General features: G+C 41.4%; 5 protein-coding genes across 5 annotated transcripts; 4 read left to right on the top strand and 1 right to left on the bottom strand.

The window, feature by feature from the left end:
* The first annotated feature begins 594 nt into the window (after window positions 1-594).
* On the top strand, window positions 595-3,252 carry LOC108011115 (uncharacterized). Its single transcript, XM_017076186.4, has 5 exons — window positions 595-842; window positions 915-1,097; window positions 1,164-1,302; window positions 1,783-2,092; window positions 2,152-3,252. The coding sequence occupies exons 1-5, from the start codon at window positions 687-689 to the stop codon at window positions 2,792-2,794; spliced, it is 1,431 nt and encodes a 476-aa protein (XP_016931675.2). The 5' UTR covers window positions 595-686; the 3' UTR covers window positions 2,795-3,252.
* A 458-nt stretch (window positions 3,253-3,710) lies between these two features.
* Window positions 3,711-11,430, top strand: LOC108011107 (transmembrane protease serine 9). Its single transcript, XM_070997238.1, has 6 exons — window positions 3,711-3,898; window positions 4,744-4,930; window positions 4,987-5,266; window positions 5,711-6,104; window positions 9,453-9,678; window positions 10,593-11,430. The coding sequence occupies exons 1-6, from the start codon at window positions 3,841-3,843 to the stop codon at window positions 11,389-11,391; spliced, it is 1,944 nt and encodes a 647-aa protein (XP_070853339.1). The 5' UTR covers window positions 3,711-3,840; the 3' UTR covers window positions 11,392-11,430.
* On the top strand, window positions 6,533-8,237 carry LOC139353499 (trypsin). The gene is made up of 3 exons (XM_070997837.1): window positions 6,533-6,891; window positions 6,953-7,238; window positions 7,659-8,237. Exons 1-3 carry the CDS (start codon window positions 6,614-6,616, stop codon window positions 8,046-8,048), a joined length of 954 nt encoding a protein of 317 aa, XP_070853938.1. The 5' UTR covers window positions 6,533-6,613; the 3' UTR covers window positions 8,049-8,237.
* A 1,663-nt stretch (window positions 11,431-13,093) lies between the features above and the next one.
* Window positions 13,094-15,866, top strand: LOC108011157 (uncharacterized). Its single transcript, XM_017076242.4, has 3 exons — window positions 13,094-13,320; window positions 14,584-14,812; window positions 14,922-15,866. The coding sequence occupies exons 1-3, from the start codon at window positions 13,245-13,247 to the stop codon at window positions 15,538-15,540; spliced, it is 924 nt and encodes a 307-aa protein (XP_016931731.2). The 5' UTR covers window positions 13,094-13,244; the 3' UTR covers window positions 15,541-15,866.
* Window positions 15,785-21,922, bottom strand: fs(1)M3 (female sterile (1) M3). Its single transcript, XM_017076241.4, has 7 exons — window positions 21,211-21,922; window positions 20,998-21,133; window positions 20,380-20,872; window positions 19,942-20,328; window positions 19,399-19,878; window positions 19,077-19,339; window positions 15,785-19,017 (listed from the first exon to the last, which is right to left on the bottom strand). Exons 1-7 carry the CDS (start codon window positions 21,813-21,815, stop codon window positions 15,880-15,882), a joined length of 5,502 nt encoding a protein of 1,833 aa, XP_016931730.2. The 5' UTR covers window positions 21,816-21,922; the 3' UTR covers window positions 15,785-15,879.

Consider the following 21,922-nt stretch of genomic DNA (forward strand, 5'->3'; position numbering starts at 1 on the left):
AATATGTATTACATACAAAAAATATGTTTAAAACGAAATAAAATATTATCTATGAAAAAAAATGTGTAAAACGAAGTAATGGAATATCTAGCCAAGGGTTTTTAAATTTAAATTGTGGCGGTAAGTGAGGTGGTATCGATAACAGCTTGATTACCATAATGGAAATGTATAGTCAAGGGTTTTTAAGTTCAAATTGTTGCGGTAAGTGAGGTGATATCGATAACAGCTTGATTACCATTTTTAATCGGAAGAAAACAGCCTATTTATCTGGATTTATTTGTAATGGAATATGTTATGATAAATTATGAGACAGATTTTGGTTTATTAAATTATTATTTACATAACGGGCGTGCCATTATCTTAGAACTTTGTATTAAAGTAAAAGCCAATCGATAGCCAAGAGAATACCCTCTCTGTTCATAAAAAAAACATGAAAACCAATATAATAAATGAAGTTTAAATATAAAAGTAACATTTTCTTGTAGGATAGATATTCTTTATAAATTTCTATTATACATTTTTATTGTTTAAACATTTATAAATTATAGTGTATCGATAGCTATCGAAACTGAAGATGAATATCCCTATTGATATACGATTACCTGCTCTTTTCGCGAGCACGTTTTTGCCGATTTCGGGAGAGGAAATTTTTTGTTTAGTTTATATTTCGCAAAGTAATTACAAAAATGATGCTAAAAACAGTAGATATAAATGGGGAACTCTGTGTGTTCACTTGCTTTAATGAGGAAGGCGAAGCTCTAACTTTTTACCTCCACAAACCGGAAAAGAATTTAAGTTTCGCAGAGACTTTATTCAAGGAGGAGTTCCAGGAACGCCTAAAGGTGAGTTTTTGGTGTTTAAAGTAGATGCATATATGCATTTGTGGTTTAAAACATTGGTATCTTCCTATACAGATGGTTAATCCGCGCGTAAAGTTCCCCGAGGATGCAGCGCGTCTGGCTTTGCTTACCGCAGATCCCTTGAAGGTGGACGCCACTGGAGGACCGATGACTTGCATGTTCTTGAAATATTTCATGCCCAATGCTGCAGTTCCATTTAAATGGCATTGGAATTTGAGTCCCCTAAATGGTTTTTCGGTAAGGAACTGATTTATGGCCAGTTAATCCTGAAGTTCATATTGATAACTTTTGCTATTCCCATAGTTTTATCGAAAGATCTGCATGAACTCAATGTCCACGGCCGGAGGACTACGGGATCAGATCTCCGTTTTGATAGAGATTCTAAGAGCCAAGGACAAGGAGCTCCAACAGTATCGCAATGATGGACACAAGTTGTGGAGAGGTAAGTTTCTGGTTCCAATTTACTGACTAGTAGATTTCGTTTGGTTTTGAAATGTGAGCTGCATTCCATTTCCCTTTTTCATTTTGGAAGTGTTCTAAAGTAAAGTTATATTGTAGACCATCAAGGGTTTAACTTTCTTTTCAGAATAGTTTATAAATCTACTTATACACATTGTACATATCCCGTAAAATAAATAGGTAAAGATATGGGATATGTACAATGTGATATCCGATTAGTAAGAATTGTTCTTGTAATCTGTTGACACTTTTGTATTAATGCCATGTTAGTTTTTAATTTAATATGCTTTAAGGCATCCTACGTATTTATAATATTTCCTACTATAACTATTCTATATTCCTTTAATGTCATGTTATTTTTTAATTCATTATGCCTTAAGGCATCCTACGTATTTATAATATTTCCCACTATAACTAGATAAGATTATTAATAGTATATTCTATATTCTACTATCTCCTTTAGTGACTGCGGTTACAAAGCCATTTGATATCGAGGCTTTTAAGGCAGAGCACCAAAACTTGCTGGACAATGCTACTGCTTACCAGCAAGTGAAGGACGCATTTGCAGGTGAACCTCCCTCGTGCAGTTCATCTGAGTTTTCATCACCCGTGTCGCAGGATGTAAAGCACAAGACTCCGTCTACTGGCTCTACAATTTCGGCGGAATCAATGAGCCCAAAATTGACTCCACGCTCTAAGTTTCCTTTATACTATGGAGCTATATCCCCAAATGTATTGGATGCACCAAACGATAAATTGTCTCCACGCAATAGGTTCGCTTTATAAAGACTACATCTTTTTAAAATACTGAGATATATTTTAATATTTTTAGGAAGCGCAAAGCCCTTGAAGCCAATACAAATCATTTGGAGCGCAAGGTAATGGAGCGCCGTTTTAATCCGCAACTCGAGTACAAAAGCTCCCAGAGTTCCCAAGATTCTGACATGGATGAATGGTTTACAGAGAATGAGCCAAAAATTAAAAGGGAAACCATAAAAGATGCTGAAGAGCCGTCAACATCGGCTGTGATTACTCAGTCTTCCTTGGCAAAACTTACCAAAGTTAATGCAACAGTAGGAAAAGCTGAAATTAAAACTAAAAATGAAGGCGCCATCGAAACATCTGATACTGCTGATGAGGACGAGCCTTTAACACCACGTTTGAACTCTGAAACTCTAGAGTTAATTTTACGGCACATTGAAGCTGTTCCAGAAGTATATGATTATTCAAAACGGTCCATTCAAGAGCGCAAAGTCATTGATTCTCAAGTTCAAGAAATATTTGGAGATCAAAAACAAGTTATTGACGAAAACGAAGGCCTTGATTCTCCGACAGAAAACGAGGACACCGAAGAGGAAAAAGGGTCACCGAAACAACTCACCGAGCTGGAGGAGCTAAAAGCCATCCTACTTCGCACAACAGCTCTCACCAAAAACATGATTGAGAAGCACGGAGTCAACAAAAAAGAAGAGTAAGGGAATAGTCCCACTCTAAATGGTGTACCGCCAAAAGTTTAAGCTCTAGTCCATAGGTTTTTTTTTTCCATGGTTGATAAAATCAGACAATACAACTCCCCAGTGATAAAGATGAACTGCGATATAAAATAATTTATATAATATATAGAGAATTCTTGATGAACAAGAATACGTACCGTTGGTACTTGAAAAGTTAGATCTTGTCTTGTGGATCTTAATGTGAACGATTACAAAAGGACCATTTCATTTGTTACCTAACTATATTTTAATCTCACACCAAAGATATCTACTTGTACCTGGTTAATGGCGAAAATCCCTACTTACTTATCAACCGATTAGTCACGGTTTCATATGGGAGCGCCACAATGAAATTCATGGTTATTTTTTTTTTACATTGTATTTTACTTTGTTCACATGTTTTATACCAATGACTAATAAATTCTATTGAAAAACGGAAATTTTAATGCGATTGCTAAATGTTTAAATAACTTGGAAAACAAAGGTTTAAAAGAAAAAACACAATTCTAGTTGGAATATTTATTTACACAAAATATATTTAAAGAAAATGTAGTAAATAATGTGGCAAAAGTTAACACGCTGTTTTGGCCGTAAAATTCCATACACTTTTAAGGTGCAAACATTATTTTTATTTTAACTTGCGGACGAAAAAACGGCTAGTTATGAGGTTGAAGTAGTTGCTATGGGGCTTGGTGATTCCAAACCCATTCGCGTCTAGTGCCATCGAAATCAAAAATGAATTTCGCTCTGATTTGGCATTTGTTTACTTTTATGGCACCCGATCGACCTATCGAGCCGTTGTCGATGTGCTGCTTTGGGGCTTTGGCAACATTCAATTTACGCACATTTAGCGATAAGATAAGCCATAGGCAGCCACAAATAATATCAACTGGCCATGGGTCTGATGGCTCATTGCGGTGGCTCGATTCAAGAAATTCGGTCGATAATAGTAACGGCCAAAGATTTAAAAAGCCAATATTCGAGGCCCTACCTTACATATAATTCGTTTTTTCCATAACGCTGAAGAAATGGCTAAAATCTGGGTGGCCATATCGCTATTCCTAGGCGTTCTGGCATCCGGCGAAAGTGAGTCATCATCTTACCAATACTTAAGTTTTATTAAAAATTCACAGAACCATTAAACTGTTTGGTAATATTTTATAAATGTGAAGAAGTGAACTCAAAATCTGTGAAAGATGTGTAAAAATTCTAAGACAAGTTATCTCTCAAGTTAATTTTTCTTTCTTTTTGTTTTGGTTATTCTTTTCTAACAAAATCTTTGGTTATTACCCAAGATAAGAAAACTAGTGTTAATTACAATTTCCAAGTTTATCGGATAAAAAAAACCCATTAATGTGATTAAAGTGAACTATTTTAAAATTTTCCCATAAAAAACCAACCCATTTTCAACCTTCTTTGTGTGTTAAATAAAATATGGGATAAAATATCACTTAAATATTCACAAAATTATCATATTAAACCCTTCCTTTGTTATCTTTTGATTATTATTAAAATTTTATCAAAGGAAGTAAGAAAAAGTATATAAAATATTACCATGACTAAACTGCTTTTGCCTATAATTGCCAAACTTTTTTCATGACTAATGTAGACGTTAGCAGGGCATAACAATTATCCAACTAATTTTCCAAGGAGTGGCTATCACAACACATTCGATTAGATTGCTTTGTTTTTTCATTCCTTTAAAGAGCTATAAACCGCTCACCCTATAATTCTGAAGTACTTTCTTGTTAAGACAACAATCCCAGCTATCTCATTGCCACCGATAAACAACAATTGTATTTATATATGTATTTGATATAGTTAGTTGTCAAGAAGGTGTATCAGATGTCACTGGATGGCCATGTCCATGACCGATATTTAATCATATCATATGTACCTATAGATATGTTACTTATAAAACTATATTGCAGATCTTGGAGCTGGAAGCATAGAGCCCAAGATTGTGGGCGGTAGTGCGACAAGTATAGAACAGGTTCCATACCAGGTGTCCGTTCGTCTAACTGCCAACGATAGGAAGAGCTATGGTTCCGGTCACTTATGCGGTGGAGTCGTGATTTCCCAGCGTTTGGTGGCCACCGCCGCCCATTGTTGTTATATGTGAGTAAGAGCCTAACTCTGTTTAAAACATATTCTAATAGTTTTTAATTTTTTAGGAGTGATAAAAAGAAATATCGAACTGCTGGTGAGTTCGTCATAGTCATGGGCAGTACCTATTTAAGGAGCTACACCAATCTCACATTGGAGTACTACCTGCAGGAGTTAATCCCCCATGAGAACTACAATTCCGACTCGTTGGTCAACGACATCGCACTGATGTTCATCAATGGATATATTCCCTGGAACTGGCCAACAGTGAAGGCCTTGGCCCTAAACAGCCAACTCGTGGCCACGAGCACCGAGTGTCTGATCTCGGGATGGGGTCTGCTCCAGGAGGTGAGTTTTAGTAACCTACTAAATTTTGAAAAAAATGTTTAGATATGATAATCCATCTTGCAAAATCACTTCTTTAAAATGTAATTACTCTTTAAACTGAATTTAATTGGTCCACTTTAAGTCTACTTTTGATAATAACTAAATAAAATCAAAATGAAAAATTCAAACTTTAATAGTATAATAGGTTTAATAGGGCTTTTTATAATAACATAATATAATAATATTTGAAAGAAACATTTTAAAGCTAATTGTCATCCCATTAACAAAGCCTACCAATTCAATCAGAACGAAAACTTCATACTGTAAGATATAGGTATAATAGGGCTTTTAATAACAATATAATAATATAATGTTCCGAGTCTAAAATACAAAACTACTAAATTACTTTCCAATCATTTGTCATTTCCCTGACATCTATGTAATAAAATCTCTATATTTTTTCAGGGCGGTACTGCGAGCAGTAATACCTTGCAGTCTGCCACGGTTCCCATAGTCGCCTACGCCACCTGCCGCATTTCCTACGGATCCGTTCCGCTTTCCCAGGTGTGTGCCGGATATTGGACTGGGGGAGTGGACGCCTGCCAGGGCGATTCCGGTGGACCTATGAGTTGCAACGGAAAGCTGGCCGGCATCGTGTCTTACGGCGCAGGATGCGCAGCAGCTGGTTATCCGGGTGTCTACACAAATGTATCGTACTATAATAGTTGGATCGTCCAGAAGAACAGCTCCCTAAACTACACGCTCTATCATAACGGAGGAGTTCGGCTGGGTTCGGGTTGGTCCTTCCTCGGGTCTTGTATTTCACTGATCTTTGCTTTCGCACTGGATCTCAGAATTTAAACGATAATTTAGATCGCTTAGCTTATTATTAAATAAATGTTATCTTTTTCAAAATTGAGTGTTTACTTGGATTCGCCTCGGGTTTTGAATTTTACTATATTGCTTTCCATTAAGCGGGCATAGAGAATAGCTCTGCCGACACATAAACAGTGTGCTACAGCGGTCGGCATACGCACATCGATAAGCTGCCCCGTGCAAATTAAATTAGCACTTTCATTTTAAATTATTTTAAATATCATTATTAAATTATATTTACCAAGGAACCACGAGATATTGTTTCCAGTGAATGTTAAATATGATAATAAACTACTTATCTTGATATGATACTTATATGATATGATGATTATCATGATATGAAGATATAATTTTAAATTCTGAGTAATTTGATCGCTGAGACACTGATTAAAGCATCAGTTTTTTTAAATTTGATTTTTTTATTGTTCTTGCTGTCGAGTTTGTTTTATTGGGAGAGGAAATATAGACGCTTGTGGGATTTCAGCGCACCCCATGGACCACCAATGGATGTGCCAGCTTATGTTGCTGATTTTAGCGGCCGATCCCAAACCTAGCCACGCCCTGATTCTACAGCCGATGTCCACAGCCTCGTCCTTTGTGATCCTACCGAAGATTGTGGGCGGCTATACGGTGACCATTGACCAAGTGCCCTTTCAGGTGTCCGTTCGCCGACGACCTGTCCACCAGCGGCGCTTCGGAATGGGTCATGTGTGCGGCGGAGCGGTCATCTCCCAGCGGGTTGTCTGCTCGGCGGCCCACTGTTACGCCATGTGGGTGAAAATACGGGATAAAACAAGCGGATATAAAATGTTTAAAAAATACCCTCTTTAGAAATAACTCAGTACCGCTGCACTATCGTGATCCAGAGCAATTTGTGGTCGTGGCCGGCAGCAGTGCCATCGATCGGGCGGACCGCTTCACCCAGGAGTACCTCGTGCAGCGGATCGTCGGCCACGAGCGGTACAACATGACCACGCTGGAGAACGACATCGCCCTGCTCTTCCTCAATGGATTCATTCCGTGGTTATCGCAAGCGATTCGGCCGATACCGCTGGCCAAAGAAGCACCGGAAGAGGGCACCATCTGTCTCATACATGGCTGGGGCAAGGTCACCAAGGTGAGTTTGAGGTTGGGAATGGGACTCAACCCATTATAGTCTTTTTTGTCCGCTCAAGAGAGCGTCCGTTGAACGATGTATGCTACTTGATCGAAAGCAGAATCCTATGTGTCCGTATTAGAGAGCGTCCGTTAAGCAATGTTTGTTACTAAGTCTTAGGCACGTGTTACCTTGGTCTTATTTAAAAAGGGTGTGTCCGCATAAGGGAGCGTCCGTAAAACGTTTGTATTACCAAGTTTAAGGTTCGAGTTAGACCGGTTTTTTTAAAAAAAGGTTTGTCCGCAGAATAGAGCGTCTGTAAAACGATTTTTATTGGTAAGGCATGTGCGAACGAAGTCTTAACTAAAAAAGGTTTGTCCGTATAAGAGGGCTTGCTTTGCAATTCAAACCTTTTTCAACTACAGTGTTCCAATTCCGCAGAAGGACAAATCGGCCACGTTGCAACAGGCCCCTGTACCTATACTGAACAAGGAGCTCTGCCAGGTGATCTACAAGCTACCCGCCTCGCAGATGTGTGCCGGATTCCTGCAGGGCGGTATCGATGCCTGCCAGGGGGATTCCGGCGGACCGCTGATCTGCGACGGACATTTGGCCGGAATAATATCGTGGGGCGTTGGCTGTGCGGATCCAGGCTATCCGGGTGTTTACACCAATGTCTCACACTTCTTAAAATGGATTCGGAAAGCCAACGCTTCGCTGGATTACTCCGAATATCGCCAAATGACGCCGCAGAGTCTGGCTAGCCGTCGAGCTATATCATCTCTGTTCTTGGATATTGTCCTTCTGGGACTCATCATTAGCCTTCTTTGACGATCGGACAGCCCAATAAATCGCTTTCTCTTGTCTGTTCTACAACTGATTTATCTAATCGTGTGAAGGAGGCACCCACTTGTAGATTGTCCAATAGTTGACGGTGATCGACGGCATTGATGACATCAGAGGAGGAGGGGCTTATTAAGGGGTACAAAGAGTCTCATGGTACAGGGTACATTTGTGCCGTTTAAAATTGTGGAAAGAATACCATTAAATAAAAGCATTCAAAATAAAAAATAATAATTTTGCATTTCGCAAAATGAAATTGAATCTTGAAACTTCTCAGATATTAAGAAAGTAATGTACCATGTATTTTTTTTAGAGTTTTAAAAGACAATTTCTATTTTGTCCTTCTTCAAAACCGTCAATTATAAGCCGCGAAATTGCTTAATCAATTGGACAAACCCCTTTTTTTATTTGGTTTCTTGGTTTTATGGTAATGTAAATATACCCTTATTGGAACAAGATATAAAGCTTTTACTATTTGTTTACTAAAATATGAAATTAACCTAGATTAAAAATCTCTGTGGATGAGTAACTTTTGGTTGGAACCCATCGAACGTAGTTTTTGATTTTTTATAAATTGTTTATTTGGTATCTGGCAAGACCAGAAATGGGACTGAATAATCAATTTTGTTTGCACATAACGAGTGGGTGTGAAATTTTAATTGAAATCGGACAATGGGCAATAATTTCGCAATGGAGATCGATGATACATATATGGCCTCTAAATTTCTACGAAATTATACTGATCAGAATTCAGGCTATTAACCTCAAAATAAAAAAGATACCATATTTATTGTTAAAATGTATAAATAATGTAAGTAAGAGGCAAAATTCTTAGAAAAATAATTTACAGTTTAGTAATACGCCAGGAAAACCCAAAGATCTTTCAGAGATACGTAGATCAAAATAATTTAGTTTTGGACACACTTTCCAGGAAATCCCCTGGTTGTTCCCCCAGTTTCAAGGGCCCCATAAATTGGTGTGGTAAAACCACAGATTGCCCGCTTGGAAAATCCAGCAGTGGCACTTAAAACTTAAGGCTGCAGTTCGTCAAACCCGGACGCAGGTCTTCGGGTCTCCGGCGATGACAAGTCGGTCCGGTGTTATTTGTGGTGTTCTATGATATTATACGATGTGTATTGATTAGATTAGGATGCCAGCCCGATGCCAGATTTTTATTTTGGCCGCGATATTGGACAAGTGGGTTCGGCTCCATCATTAGTTGGTATCGCCACGTCGAGGAGTTAGCATCTAGATGGGCGAAATGATCGGATTGGTGAAATATTTGGCGGTAGCCCTTCTATTCACTTCCTTGCCGGCGGAATTGAGAGGTTTGTGGGAGTTTTCTTCAGTTTCTGGATTTTTTTTATTACCTCAAAACCACTCTTCCCTTAGGCGCCGTTCCACAGACAACCTTGGACTCACAGGCAATCCGGCCGAGATTCAGTGTGGACCCTGGTAGGATTATCAATGGAACGGAGGCTACTCTGGGAGCCACCAGGCACCAGGTGGGAATTCGGAAGGCCCTCAACGATGGCTACTTCTTCGGAACAGGACATCTCTGCGGAGGATCGCTCATCCGACCAGGATGGGTACTCACTGCCGCCCATTGTTTCGTAGAGTAAGTTTGGCCAGAGGCCAATAGGTTTAAGGGGTATTACGAAAAGTATCAGAAAGTATTGCTTAGCTGTTACCGATAAGTTGTGTAATCTCAAGGAACATCAAATTAATTTAAAATGTTTGATACCACCTTATCGATTCCAAGAAAAGGCATAACAATTAATAATTAAAATGTTCTTGAAAAATATTTGGTGGCTCAGGGACATCTGAATCTAAAAAAAAACATATCCCCTTATAAAAAATACGAAAATTGATCAAAACGTGTCAAAACAGTCGGTCTTTTAGCTGTACGCCTTGGTTTGGCTAAACTACGACTGAAAAACCACTAAAAAATTAGTACTTTTGACTAAAATCTGAATCTAAAAAAAGACTGATGTACCCCCTTACAAAAAATGCGAAAATGGGTCAGAAAATAAATGTTTTTCAAAGTGATAGGGATCGATAGCATTTGTAGCAAGCTGCTCAAAACAGTAGGTCTTTTAGCTGTACGCCTTGATTTGGCTAAACTACGACTAAAAGACCACTAAAAATGAGTATTTTTGACCAAAATCTGAATCTCAAAAAAAACTGAGTACCCCCTTATAAAAAATGCGAAAATGGGTCAAAAAATAAATGTTTCTTAAAGTGATAGGGATCGATAGCATTTGTAGCAAGCTGCTCAAAACAGACGTTCTTTTAGCTGTATGCCTTGATTTGGCTAAACTACGACTGAAAAACCACTAAAAATGAGTATTTTTGACCAAAATCTGAATCCCAAAGTTATTATATTATAAAGTTTCCATAAAAATAAGCAAGTTATGGGCTTTTGGGATACTTTTCAGTAAGCCCTCACAAACTTAGAGATCAATTCGCCAAAAATAAGGAATTGACTAAAATGATTGAATTCAATTTCTAATTCTTATAATTTTATACTAGTCAGGTTATATATGACGGAACCTTTGTGCCCAAGGATGAGTTCATCGTGGTGATGGGCAATCTGGATCGCTACAACCGAACCAACACGCTGACCTTTACACTCGATGAGCGGATAATGCAGCTGGAAAAGTTCGATCTGTCCACCTACGACAAGGATATCGCCCTGCTGAAGTTAAATGACACCGTGCCCACCGGTCATCCTACTATTCGTCCAATTGCCCTCAATCGGTTTACTGTCGCGGAGGGCGTCGTCTGCCAGGTGACAGGATGGGGCAATACGGAAGATGGCTACATTTCCGATATCCTGATGACCGTCGATGTGCCGATGATCAGTGAGGAGCATTGCATAAACGACAGCGATCTGGGGCATCTGATCAAGGCTGGAATGATGTGCGCTGGATATCTAGAAGTTGGGGAGAAGGACGCCTGCTCGGGCGATTCCGGTGGACCACTGGTGTGCCAAAGTCAACTGGCCGGCGTGGTTTCCTGGGGCATTCAATGTGCTTTGCCCAGATTTCCGGGAGTCTACACGGACGTGTCGTACTACTACGACTGGATTCTGCTAAATATGGGCGAGGATCCGAATGATGCTGGAAGTGGTGAAGGAAGCGGTGATGGAAGTGGTGAAGGAAGTGGTGATGGAAGTGGCGACGGCAGTGGTGATGGCAGTGGTGATGAAATTATCGATGACGATAACGATAACAATGGAGGTGGTGGTGCCATGGGAGTCATGGTCGGAACTCTTAGCCTTCTCCTGCCTGGATTCCTCGCCCTGAGGCTAATGACTAATCAGTTCTAATTACCGTAGAATTACTTCAATAAAATAAGAACTAAAATATTCGACTCTTTTTATTCACTTCGAGTTTATACATACATTAACATGATTGGAATTCTTTTAAGCTTTGGAGAGTGTAATAATTTGTTTGCGGACTAACACTTACTATCCATTTTTTAAATTAGGACTCTGAAAAATGTCTGATTTTGCATAACATAGATGGATATTTTCCCACCTGAAAATAAATAACATAATCGTTAAATAATAAGGTGGTTTTTTAAAAGGATTTATACTTATATTGTAACTTGATCGCATTAAGTGTTTCTTATTTTGTATCATTATAGTACTTAAGGTACATTTCTTTTCATTTTCTTCGCTGGTGTAAAAGCTTCCCTTCGTTGCAGACATTTATGGCCTACTTCTAGGCGGCTTATAAAAGTTCTTAGCCCTAAGTTATTCTTACACCCCATATAATCCGCGATCGTCAGGTTATCGTCGCATTTGTTGTTAGTTAACTAAAAATAGTTCACGGCGCAGAAAAGAGACTGGATTTCACTAGTTCGATGAATGGAAGTGACTACCTGATATTGGTAATCTTTATGGTTCCAGACGTTGCGGTACTGAAAGAATGGCGTCCGTGACTGCAGGGCGATCGATAGGAATAAATCCAGTTCCGTTAATCAAACGATCGATCTGATTGTTTAAACGTGCAGACAAGGTCAAGGAGTCCAACTGCATTGGGCAATCGAGACAACTTTCTATCTATCAGGGCGACTATGATTCGGAGTGGTTCATCTCAAGGCTGAGTTACAGCACTATTAATCTTCGATTTTGGGTAATACAAACTATTGCCGGAATGCACGCAATCTTTGGGCCATCGATCCTTATCAGCCACACTTCGCGATGTAATCTGCTTTCCATTTTAGTTCGCTTCAAGTTTGTCATATGTATATAGTTCTCGAGAAGGCGTAATATACATTTCCGCTACACTTCAGGAATACGAGAGGTTCTTCAAAATGGCACAAGTCTTATAAATGTTCACATAATATTTATCATTAACTTTGTATTACATTGAAAAAATACAAAATAATATATATTTAAGTATTCTAAATAAATATTCTAGTTAAATTAAACTTCAATAATTTAAATATTACTTAAAGTACCAAGCCTTTAATAATCATAATTTTTTTATGTGCTTCTCATAAAACAGTTTTGCTATCAATAAAAAAAAATGGACATTCAAAAGCCCCGTGAACGTACCAAATAGGTTTCTTAGAACATTTACTTCTTGGTAAAGTTCCACATTATCGGAAGAGTAGGGGCTGGTCAAATTTGATTCTAAAGCCAGCAAGGTGAATGATACGATTCAAGCAATCTTAATCCTGGCTTTAGAACATAAACAAATTGAAAAAAAGTATATGAAAACAAAACAGAAATAATAATCAAAATAATGTTTACTGGCAATGCGTTCTTATCGATCCGGATTGAGCGTGTGTGTTTGTTTATTATTCGCTTCGATTCAGTTCGATTCGGCGATACTGATGTATTGGTGCCTGGGTCGTATGTTATACTATTGCTTTATCAACCGACATCGGCTACAAAAACAATAACAAACGATTCCGAATCAAGACTCACGAAACCAAAACAAAAATTTATGGAATTATCTAAGAACGCTTTTGCGAATTTGCGTTCATTCGACTTAGGAAAGAAGCTCGCGCTATAATTTCTTCATTCATCGCTCGGAGCTCCCGACAGGTGAACCGTAGAACGCTCTCCGTGAAAAACCTAAGATCGCTTCGATCATCGATTATCGGGATCAGGTTTTTTTTTTCATATTTTTCCTTTGTGAATTTTGTGTTCGGGATTCGTTTTTTAAAATGCAGCTCAACGATCATTGGCGGAAGATCGTGAAGACCTTGATCTTTGCGTTTCTATGCACTGAAATGCAAACGAGTAAGTACATTTTAAGATATAGTAGGGAAGATCGAGATCCAATTCGGATTAGGGAAATATCACCTAAAAATCACTTAGTAAGCAGGGCGTTTCCCTTGGGTTTTATATATTGAATGGACATGTTTTTTGAAGCTCTAAAACTAATAAACTAATAATAATGCGATAATTGTGCCTGATTTTAAGCTAATTATCATCAGAATTTGAATATTAGAAAATTTTTAGTTATCGAGGATAGTCCGAGTTCTATGAAGTAATCAGGGAACTTTTAATGATACCATCTTCTAAATTTTAATATTACAAAACATTTAGTAATCGAAGAAAGTCGTATTTCTATCAACTGGTATTATGTCAATTTGATACTTGAGTCGGTCAGGAATTTCAATGACACTTGAATAGTTATAACATGACAACAAATCGTTCAAACTTCAAAAGAAATTGCAAGTAAGCAATAGAGGTAATAGAGATATCACAAGTATCTTATGGCATTACAAAGTACTTTGATTTGTAACGGAAATAGGTAATAAATTATCTCACATACTTATTAACACGAATGAACCTCAATCTTGAACTTTTCGTTTCTTTGTATTCAAACATTTCAAACATTTATTTGATTGCTCCTCAAGTTCACCTGATAACCAAGACTAATTATACATTTTGAGCAGTCACGAGTTCTAAAATTAGGTTCTAGCTTAGAATTGTTTTTTGAAAACAATTTTTACAATGCTAAATTGGTTTTTTTTTATAGAAATGAGAGCCATAGCTAATTTCATTAAACTTTGGATTTTGTTAAAACGGAATTTTAAGTGCCGGCGCATTTAACATATCCACTGTACTTTGGCATAATCCCACGATTATCCAAATCGCTGACCGCGTTTAGTGCGTCACTCCAAATTGAGCAATTGGCGATCTATAATCGCGTGATCGTCTCGGGCTTCCGGGGTAGTTGGGGTAAAGTGGGGCTATAGATACCACAGGCCGCCTATCATATCTGCGATCACGCCGGGAACAACAGAGGTGGCCTGATCGGGTCGAATCCGGGACTTGTGCACTGGGTAAATCTATCGGCATATCAGGGAGCGATCGGGGCGCTGACCAGGCGTCAAAGATTGCTGATAGGTGCTGGGTGATAACGTGGACTGCACTCGGAGACCTGTTTCCATGGGGGGATTCCGATCGGATCTGGATTCGTGGCGGGCTTATCAGGCTTTCGGCTTAACCTTCACCTCGGTTCGCTAATTTTTGCACGTTCTCCATCCTCGGCAGCTTATACCCATCGTGATTTGGCGGCAAAACGTGGTATTGGCCTGGCCGAAATGGATGCCATTGCAGCGGCCACTGGAGAGGATCGATTCCGGCCGAAAATGTTGGCCCCACATCAGGCATCCATACGATTGTTGGCCCAGGAGCGGGATTACTTTGGCAAGGGACACATTTGCTCGGGCGCCTTGGTGGCGCCCTCTGTTGTGCTTACCGTCGGTAGCTGCATCTTCAGGTTGGTCAAATGTGGCTTATAATTCCCAAGTTGTTTTTCTGAAATATGTAAACAATGGGATTTAAGGCAACAGATAATATATAATAATGTCAATTTACTTTAATTACAGTCAGGTGAAGAAGAAGTACTACCATCCATCAGAACTGCGCGTTATGCTCGGCAACCCACAGAGATTTGCTCCCCATGAGCAGGGTCAGTTCTTTGGGGTGACACACATCCACCAACCTCCCAAGGATTTGGCTTTGGCCATTCTGATGCTGGAAAAGGATGTGCCTTTGGATAATCCCCATATCCAACCGATTGGCCTACCCTCGCCTGGAACCACTTCCGTTTTGGATTCGGAATCCAGTAATCTTCTGCAAATCAGCACTTGGGGCTATGATGCCGATATTCGTGAGCTGCACGATCTGGTGACATTGAATGCCACCCACACATCCTGTCACCAGCAGCAGAGCAAGTCACCAAGGATTTGTGTCCAGCCGGAGGCCACCAACTCCACTCCTGGCCAGCTTTATATGGATGCAGGTGCCACTCTAACGGAACGGGATCGCCTCCTTGGTCTAAGGAGCATCGATGGGGGATTCGAGGACGTGGCAAGCCATGTGGAGTGGGTCCTGGCCAAGATTGGAGATGGTGGCAATCAGAACAGCTCAATCTGGGGCATCCTAGGATTCCTAGTGTTCACCGGCTATGTAATCACCATAAGCAGCAAGAGCTTCTCGACCTAAGACGTCTGAAGAGGATCCATGGGGGTTTACGATGTGATCATTTGGGGGAAATTAGCCAAGTAAGATTTCCTAGACTTTACAGAAATGATAAAGCCGAGGAGTGTGATAATCTCTATCTGATGCTTCTTTAAAACAGATTTCATGCTTAATAACTTTAAGCGTGCTATAAAAATCTGGTAGTACATGTATAAGATACATAATATACAATAGAGTCTTCATTCCAAAAGTAATAATACAGTGTTGATTTAACAAAAATAAACAATTCATTAGAATACATAGAATAAACAAAGATATATACAGTAAATATAAATATACATAGCTTACAATATGGTTCAGATTTCAACCAAGTAGGGCCTTCACCAGACTGCATTCCCTTTCCTTACCGCAGAGCAGTAAAATTGGAGTCTCTATCGATTCCAGTTTTTGACCAGATTTTACCAGAGGCCATGCCCATGGGTGCTGATTTTTTTTATAGCCAAATGTGCGTTGCTGCCAACCGCCCACTTGATTATAGCTAAAAAGGTAAAAGTGTTCTTCCTCCGGTTGTGTTATCACCAAAAGATATTGCTGTTCTCCGACTTTAAATGGCGTTAGCTGATGAATGCGCTCGTGAAAACTCAGTTGCTGGATGGGCTCAAAGTGGGTTTCCACATGGCTAACATTCCTCTTAAAGATGGCTATATGCCGGCAACCCAGGCAGCTGACTAGCAATTGGTTCTCTTGCATCTCAGCCAGATCATAGGAACCCTGGATTAACTGGAGCAAATTGAAATTATGATTCGAAGGATCTCTGGCATGAATGGCTAGGACCGGACGATGATTGCTCAAACCGCTGGTAAGAAGTAGATCCTCCTGGGACTCAACCCCCCCTCGAATCACCTTCATTAGGCGACCATCTGCCGGCAATACGGATTGCCAATCGGTGAGACTGCAATTACTCCGCTTCAGCCGCAAGACCCGAACCTCCTCTTCGGTGCCCAGAAGAAGTAGAACCATCTCCTCGACTTCTATTAGTTCCATGGCCTCCACTGGTTGACGCATTCCCAGCGTATGTGATTCATTCCGGCAGCTAATGCTAATCCTGCTGCGCAATCTCCTGGCTGGACGATGACAGTGGTTTTGCACCTTGGCCCGGACATCGCCGGAGTTCATTCGTATTAATTGGTTGGACACACTCACGTTGGCCAGAAGCACACGGCCTTCGGGAATTAGGAGCTGAGCCCGTAAGCTCCGACGCTGACAGGGAGCCGAATCACCCAGGGAAAGGCTAACCCGGAGCTCTGGGGGTCCCTTCAAAGGCGGTTTCACCCAAGTAGATTCCAGGATTTCGGGGTCATGGTCCAGATAGAGTAGTCTTTTGTGAGAGCTTTGATTACCCTGCTTTAGAAGTTCCTGCAGTTGCTCTAGGGCATTGCTTTGATCTTCCATCGTTCGCATTCGACTGGGACTCTGACTTCCTGCCACGACAAGACCTCCGGGGAAAAGTGCTTTGTCCAGGACCAGACTATCGATATTGTAGTCACTGTTCCGGAAGATGCTGCCTCTATAGCTCTCGCTAAGCTCACGACCATTTAGATTCATCACATGACCGGGCCCTGTGAACTGCACACCTCCATGGAAGGTCTTGGCACCCGTGATGCTTTGCGCTTGATTGCTATGTCGGAACACCAGGTTATCCAGTTGAATGTTATTAATGGAGCGAAGTAGTGGTTGACCTCCCAACTGAAGGTTTTCAAAGCTCAGTGATCCGAATACCTCCAAGGCAGCTCCTCTCAGAGGAATGCGGTGCTGTATGAAGTATTCCATACTCATTTCGTTCACGCTTCCCAGATTGAGATCCTGTTCGACAATCAGTTGCTTGAACTTCACCAATGGCAAGGATTGCCCTTTGCCCTGCTGGTAAATACTCTCAATTGGATAACCATTCACTTCTGGACTCTCCAGTTGAAGTTTACCAATCTTGGGAGCCTGGAGGAAGTGAAGATCCGCTGCAATGGCTTCTCCACTGGACAGGCGGTACAGTGAGGCATTGAGTCGTTCTATATCAATTCCGTTCACCAGCCCGAAGTGTGCATCCTTTTCCAGATGAAGAGTTTTAGCTTTAACTAATCCCAGTAGCTCTTGGGGAGCTACGATCACCTGACTTTCGTTTGTGGGACTCCTGCGAAGTAGGGCATCTTCGGCCAAATGGGTAAAGTTGAGTTCGATGGGCAGAGACTGCTGGCTTTGTAGGTTCTTCAAGTAGGGTGCCTTCAGGAGGACATGTCCTGCAATGCTCTGGTTTCCCACTTTCCTCACAGCATGCTGGCGCAGATAGTCCAGTGTGGATTGGGAGTGATCTTCACCATCCCATAGAGCATCGCCGGTGATCATCAAATTCCGCCAGGGAAGTTGCTGGACTCGTTCCAATTGTTTCCCAAGATCACTTAGATCCGGTTTATTGGAAAGGGGACACGTAAGGCTCCCATTGATGTTGAGTTGCTTCAGGTACAGATCTCCTTTGAGTTCCAAATCTTTGCGTGTGTCTATAAATTCTTCTTTCGGTACCCCGTTTATTCGAGTCACATCCACATTGGTGGCCATCATTCTGTCAAATGTGTAGACACCACTTATTTGCTGTGGTGTCATTCGCAGCAAGGTGTTATCCAGCAGGGAACTGAGATCCAGATTATTTATGTGAGGTGTATGAAGAGCATCGTTCAGTTGAACATCCGCCGTAAAGGTCTTTTTTCCCCGTAACTCCGCATTGGCATCGGGTCTAATCAGGCGGCTTAGGTAATCCTCCCATTGGATTCCATTAATGTTTTGCAGTTTTAGAGCTTTTTCGAATTGTACATTTCCCTCGATAAGAAGTTGTTTGTGGAGAAGTAGGGGTTGTTCATTTCCCTCCGAGATCTTGGACAGTAGTTCATCGAAGGGCAATCCATTTAGGCGCCGGAAGTTAAGATTATGAAGATGTGGGGTTTCCGTCAGTTCCAGACGTTGAAGGCTAAGATCATGCCCAAGAAGCTGTTGCAGTGGGAATCCATTAAGACGACTGACGTTTAAGTGATCCTGAATCCTTAGGTCATTTGTCACCACCAAGCGGTCAAAACTCTTCGTTCCTTTAAAGTTCTGGGCGATGTTTGACTTCAGCACTAGTTCGGTTATTGGTACTCCATTTATTTGATTGGCTTGAAGGCTTTGAACAGTTAGAGGTGCCTGGAAACTTTTGTGACCCGTAATATTTGCCTCCTGTCCATGACGCACTGCATCCTTTGCAATCTCTGCCAAACGAGAGCTGTAGTCCCTGCAAATGATATTGCCCTGTACGCTGGCATTCAAGAAGATGATGTGAAGAGTGTGGTTTGGATAGTTGTGATTGTTTTGCTGCCCTCCGCTGAGAAGATGATCTCTCAAAGGATGTCCTTCAATATAGTTGGTGGTGATTGAAGGTGCATTGACTCTAGCTTCTCCAAAGGTCAAGTTTGATAGGTTCTAAAGGGGGGGATTTTAGTGTTATAAAACTAAACCAGAGAAATGTTAAACCGTCCTACCTGTTGCGTCTGATTCAAAAGGTAAGTGGAATGAAGATCATTCCTGGCCAGAGATTGCTTTCCCAGGATTACAAGTGAGTTTCCGGTATCCCTCTGAACGTTTCTGACCGTCAGGGAACCACTGATCGTAACCCTGCCCGTGTAGTACTGTTGAAGACGTTGTTCCCCTGGTTCTTGGAGTTGCCTGGGCTGTTTCTGCCATTTGCTCCGATTGGTCACCTGAATGTCTCCCGAAACACTCATCTGATAAATGCGAACAGGTGCTGAAAATCAAGAACTCTTTAGACCCATTGATAAACAAACCCAAGAGGAAGAGACTTACTTTTTACAAAGGTGTCATTGGAACCGCGATAGAGGACATCGTGGGCAAAGTCAAGGCCATTTACCAGTCGAGCCTCCAAACGCGGAGCAAAAAAGGCAGACATATAGATATTGGAACTGATCACCTGAGCACGTCGCAGGTTAAAAAGGCGATCCACCACCAGTCCGTTGAGCAGTGTCGTTCGAAGATTGTCCACCCGGGTCCTCGATTGCATCACAAGTTTTCCTTGCAACCGAGTGTCACGGCTGCGCAGAAAGAGGGAGTCTAAAAAGTCATCCCAGGACACTCCATTGATCTGTTCCACTTTCAGATGACGCACTACACATTCACTACGAGTAGGGGTCTTTGTAGGAACCTGGGGAATACTGGAGTTGTGGAAATCTTGAGGGGTCAACAGTTGCTTTGTTTTTAGTGATTTGGTCTGCACACGAACGTCCCTGATGGTCAGCAAAGGTGGTACTACAGTATCCATGATGTGACCTTTTGATAAAGGAGCGGAGGTTGGTAAAAATCATCTTTTTTTGTTCGAGTTTTCCAACTTACCTGGCATCAACTGTCCCTGGTAGATAAGGTTGCCCACTCGCAATCGTCGTACCTTGAGTTTATCCAGTTCATCATTTTCATTTCCTGTCCCAAAGGAGCGAGTGGTTCTCCTGGTTCGTGATTCCTCAAATCCCTGACGAAGTTCCCCCAGACGCCGCTTCAATTGTGTGGGAGTGCGCAGCTGATCGTCCTCTAACTGGAGCCGCTCGATGTGTCCTTTTTCCAGGAGATGCAGTGGTTTCTCCAGCTGAATGCCAGACTCTGGCTTTAAGGAGTTGACCAGGTGATTTAGTGTTTCTAGAGAGGAACGACGGCGCAGAAGGAGTCCACGTAAAGCATTGACGGACTCCTCGAATTCATGCCGATGCAATTGAACCACAGTGAGATCTGCAAAGGAGAGAGATTACCAGTTGTTCTATAGGATTACATTCAATTGACCTTCTTCTGGAGCGGCGCCCACTTGATTTGAGATTTCCTCAACGCCTCCCAGCTGCACTGTTCGGATCAGATCGCTGGAGGGTCTTTGATAGGCCAGCAGCAAAAAGCTCTCATTGCGAGGATTTATATGGGTTATTAGACCACTTGGCTCCGATTCTCCAACGACCTGATATCCACTGTAGCAATCCAGGCGGGTTGAGCTGAAGGCGATCACCTCGCCATTGGAACGGGCTCCGATCAGGACCTGCCCCTTTTTGTTGGCACTCAATAGATGGAAACTTAAATCCCTGCGAGCATGTTTTCGGTAGACCACAAATTGACCATCCACCATGCGGAAGAAAATACAGGAAGCGGATGTGAAGGAACTACAGGCGATCAGGCAGTTCCGGCCACGAAATCTAGCCGCCTGGACACTTTGGGCCTGGACAGTCAAGGCCTGACGATGTTGCAGGGTTCGTGTGTTCCTATCCAGTTCGTAGACTGTGAGAACCATCTAATATGGAAAAGTAATGGAAGTAGGGAAAATTATAAAATAAGTCATCATATAGTATTAAAGGGATTACCGTAATTATATAAAATGTATAATGTTATAGTTAAAGAGAGATATTTTGGTTTTACCTTCGATTGCGAGCCCCTTAAAGATCGCCCAAAAATGATATACAGGGGCTGACGACCAACCACTTGGAGAACGCGTATGGCGGGTAGAGTGATCTCCTCAAGGGGATTAAAATAAGTGTCCAGCCACTCAAATGTTCTGCGAAAAAGTATTAATCATTATTAAGCAATCAATAAGTAATACGATTCTATTAATATTTTACTAGTAGTCCCCACCTGCACTTGCTGTGTGATCTAGTATGATTGGAGGCCACCAGCAGGAGAACCTGTTCGGCACTGGGTTTCAGAAGGTGAAGCTGAAGAAATCCTCCTGGCAGCGAGAACTGCTGCAGGGGCTCGAAACTCGTTTGCTTGGCGGGATCTTCGGAGAGTAGCAAGTCCTTGGGCAGTTGATATACCTCCAGGGAATCCTCCAGGACGATGGACAGGAGTAGGAACTGTCGCCAGGCCACGATTTCTGCACCGAGAGATTTGCGAACCTTCACCTGACCCGCTAAATTTCCCAGCGGCACCAAGCGTCGCTCGCCGGTGGCCACGTGGAATTGGTAAATCTCGGGTCCATGGAGCAGCAGCAGTAAATCCTCTTCCGGTTCACGGAGCACAAAGAGTGGCAGCTCATGGCGCATTATCATATCGACAAATGGAAGACGGATTTCTGGGCCAGAGGCACTACCATTTAACCCATTGCGACAGGAAGTTGGAAGAAGTTGAGCTGCACTTTGATTTCTAGGTACCTCTTCGGTTGATAAATCAGATCGTACTTGACTTATATAGAACACTAAGACACTTAATAACACTGAACATTGGCCAGGCGAAACCATTTCACAGAGTTTTCACGTGAATTGGTGGATCAAGAGATCCCTGACTATACTAAACTGATGTTATATTTTCATTCAATTCTCATGGGAATTTAATTTTGTTACTCCTC

Source organism: Drosophila suzukii, chromosome X (assembly GCF_043229965.1).
Source record: "Drosophila suzukii chromosome X, CBGP_Dsuzu_IsoJpt1.0, whole genome shotgun sequence".
Classification (NCBI taxonomy): domain Eukaryota; kingdom Metazoa; phylum Arthropoda; class Insecta; order Diptera; family Drosophilidae; genus Drosophila; species Drosophila suzukii.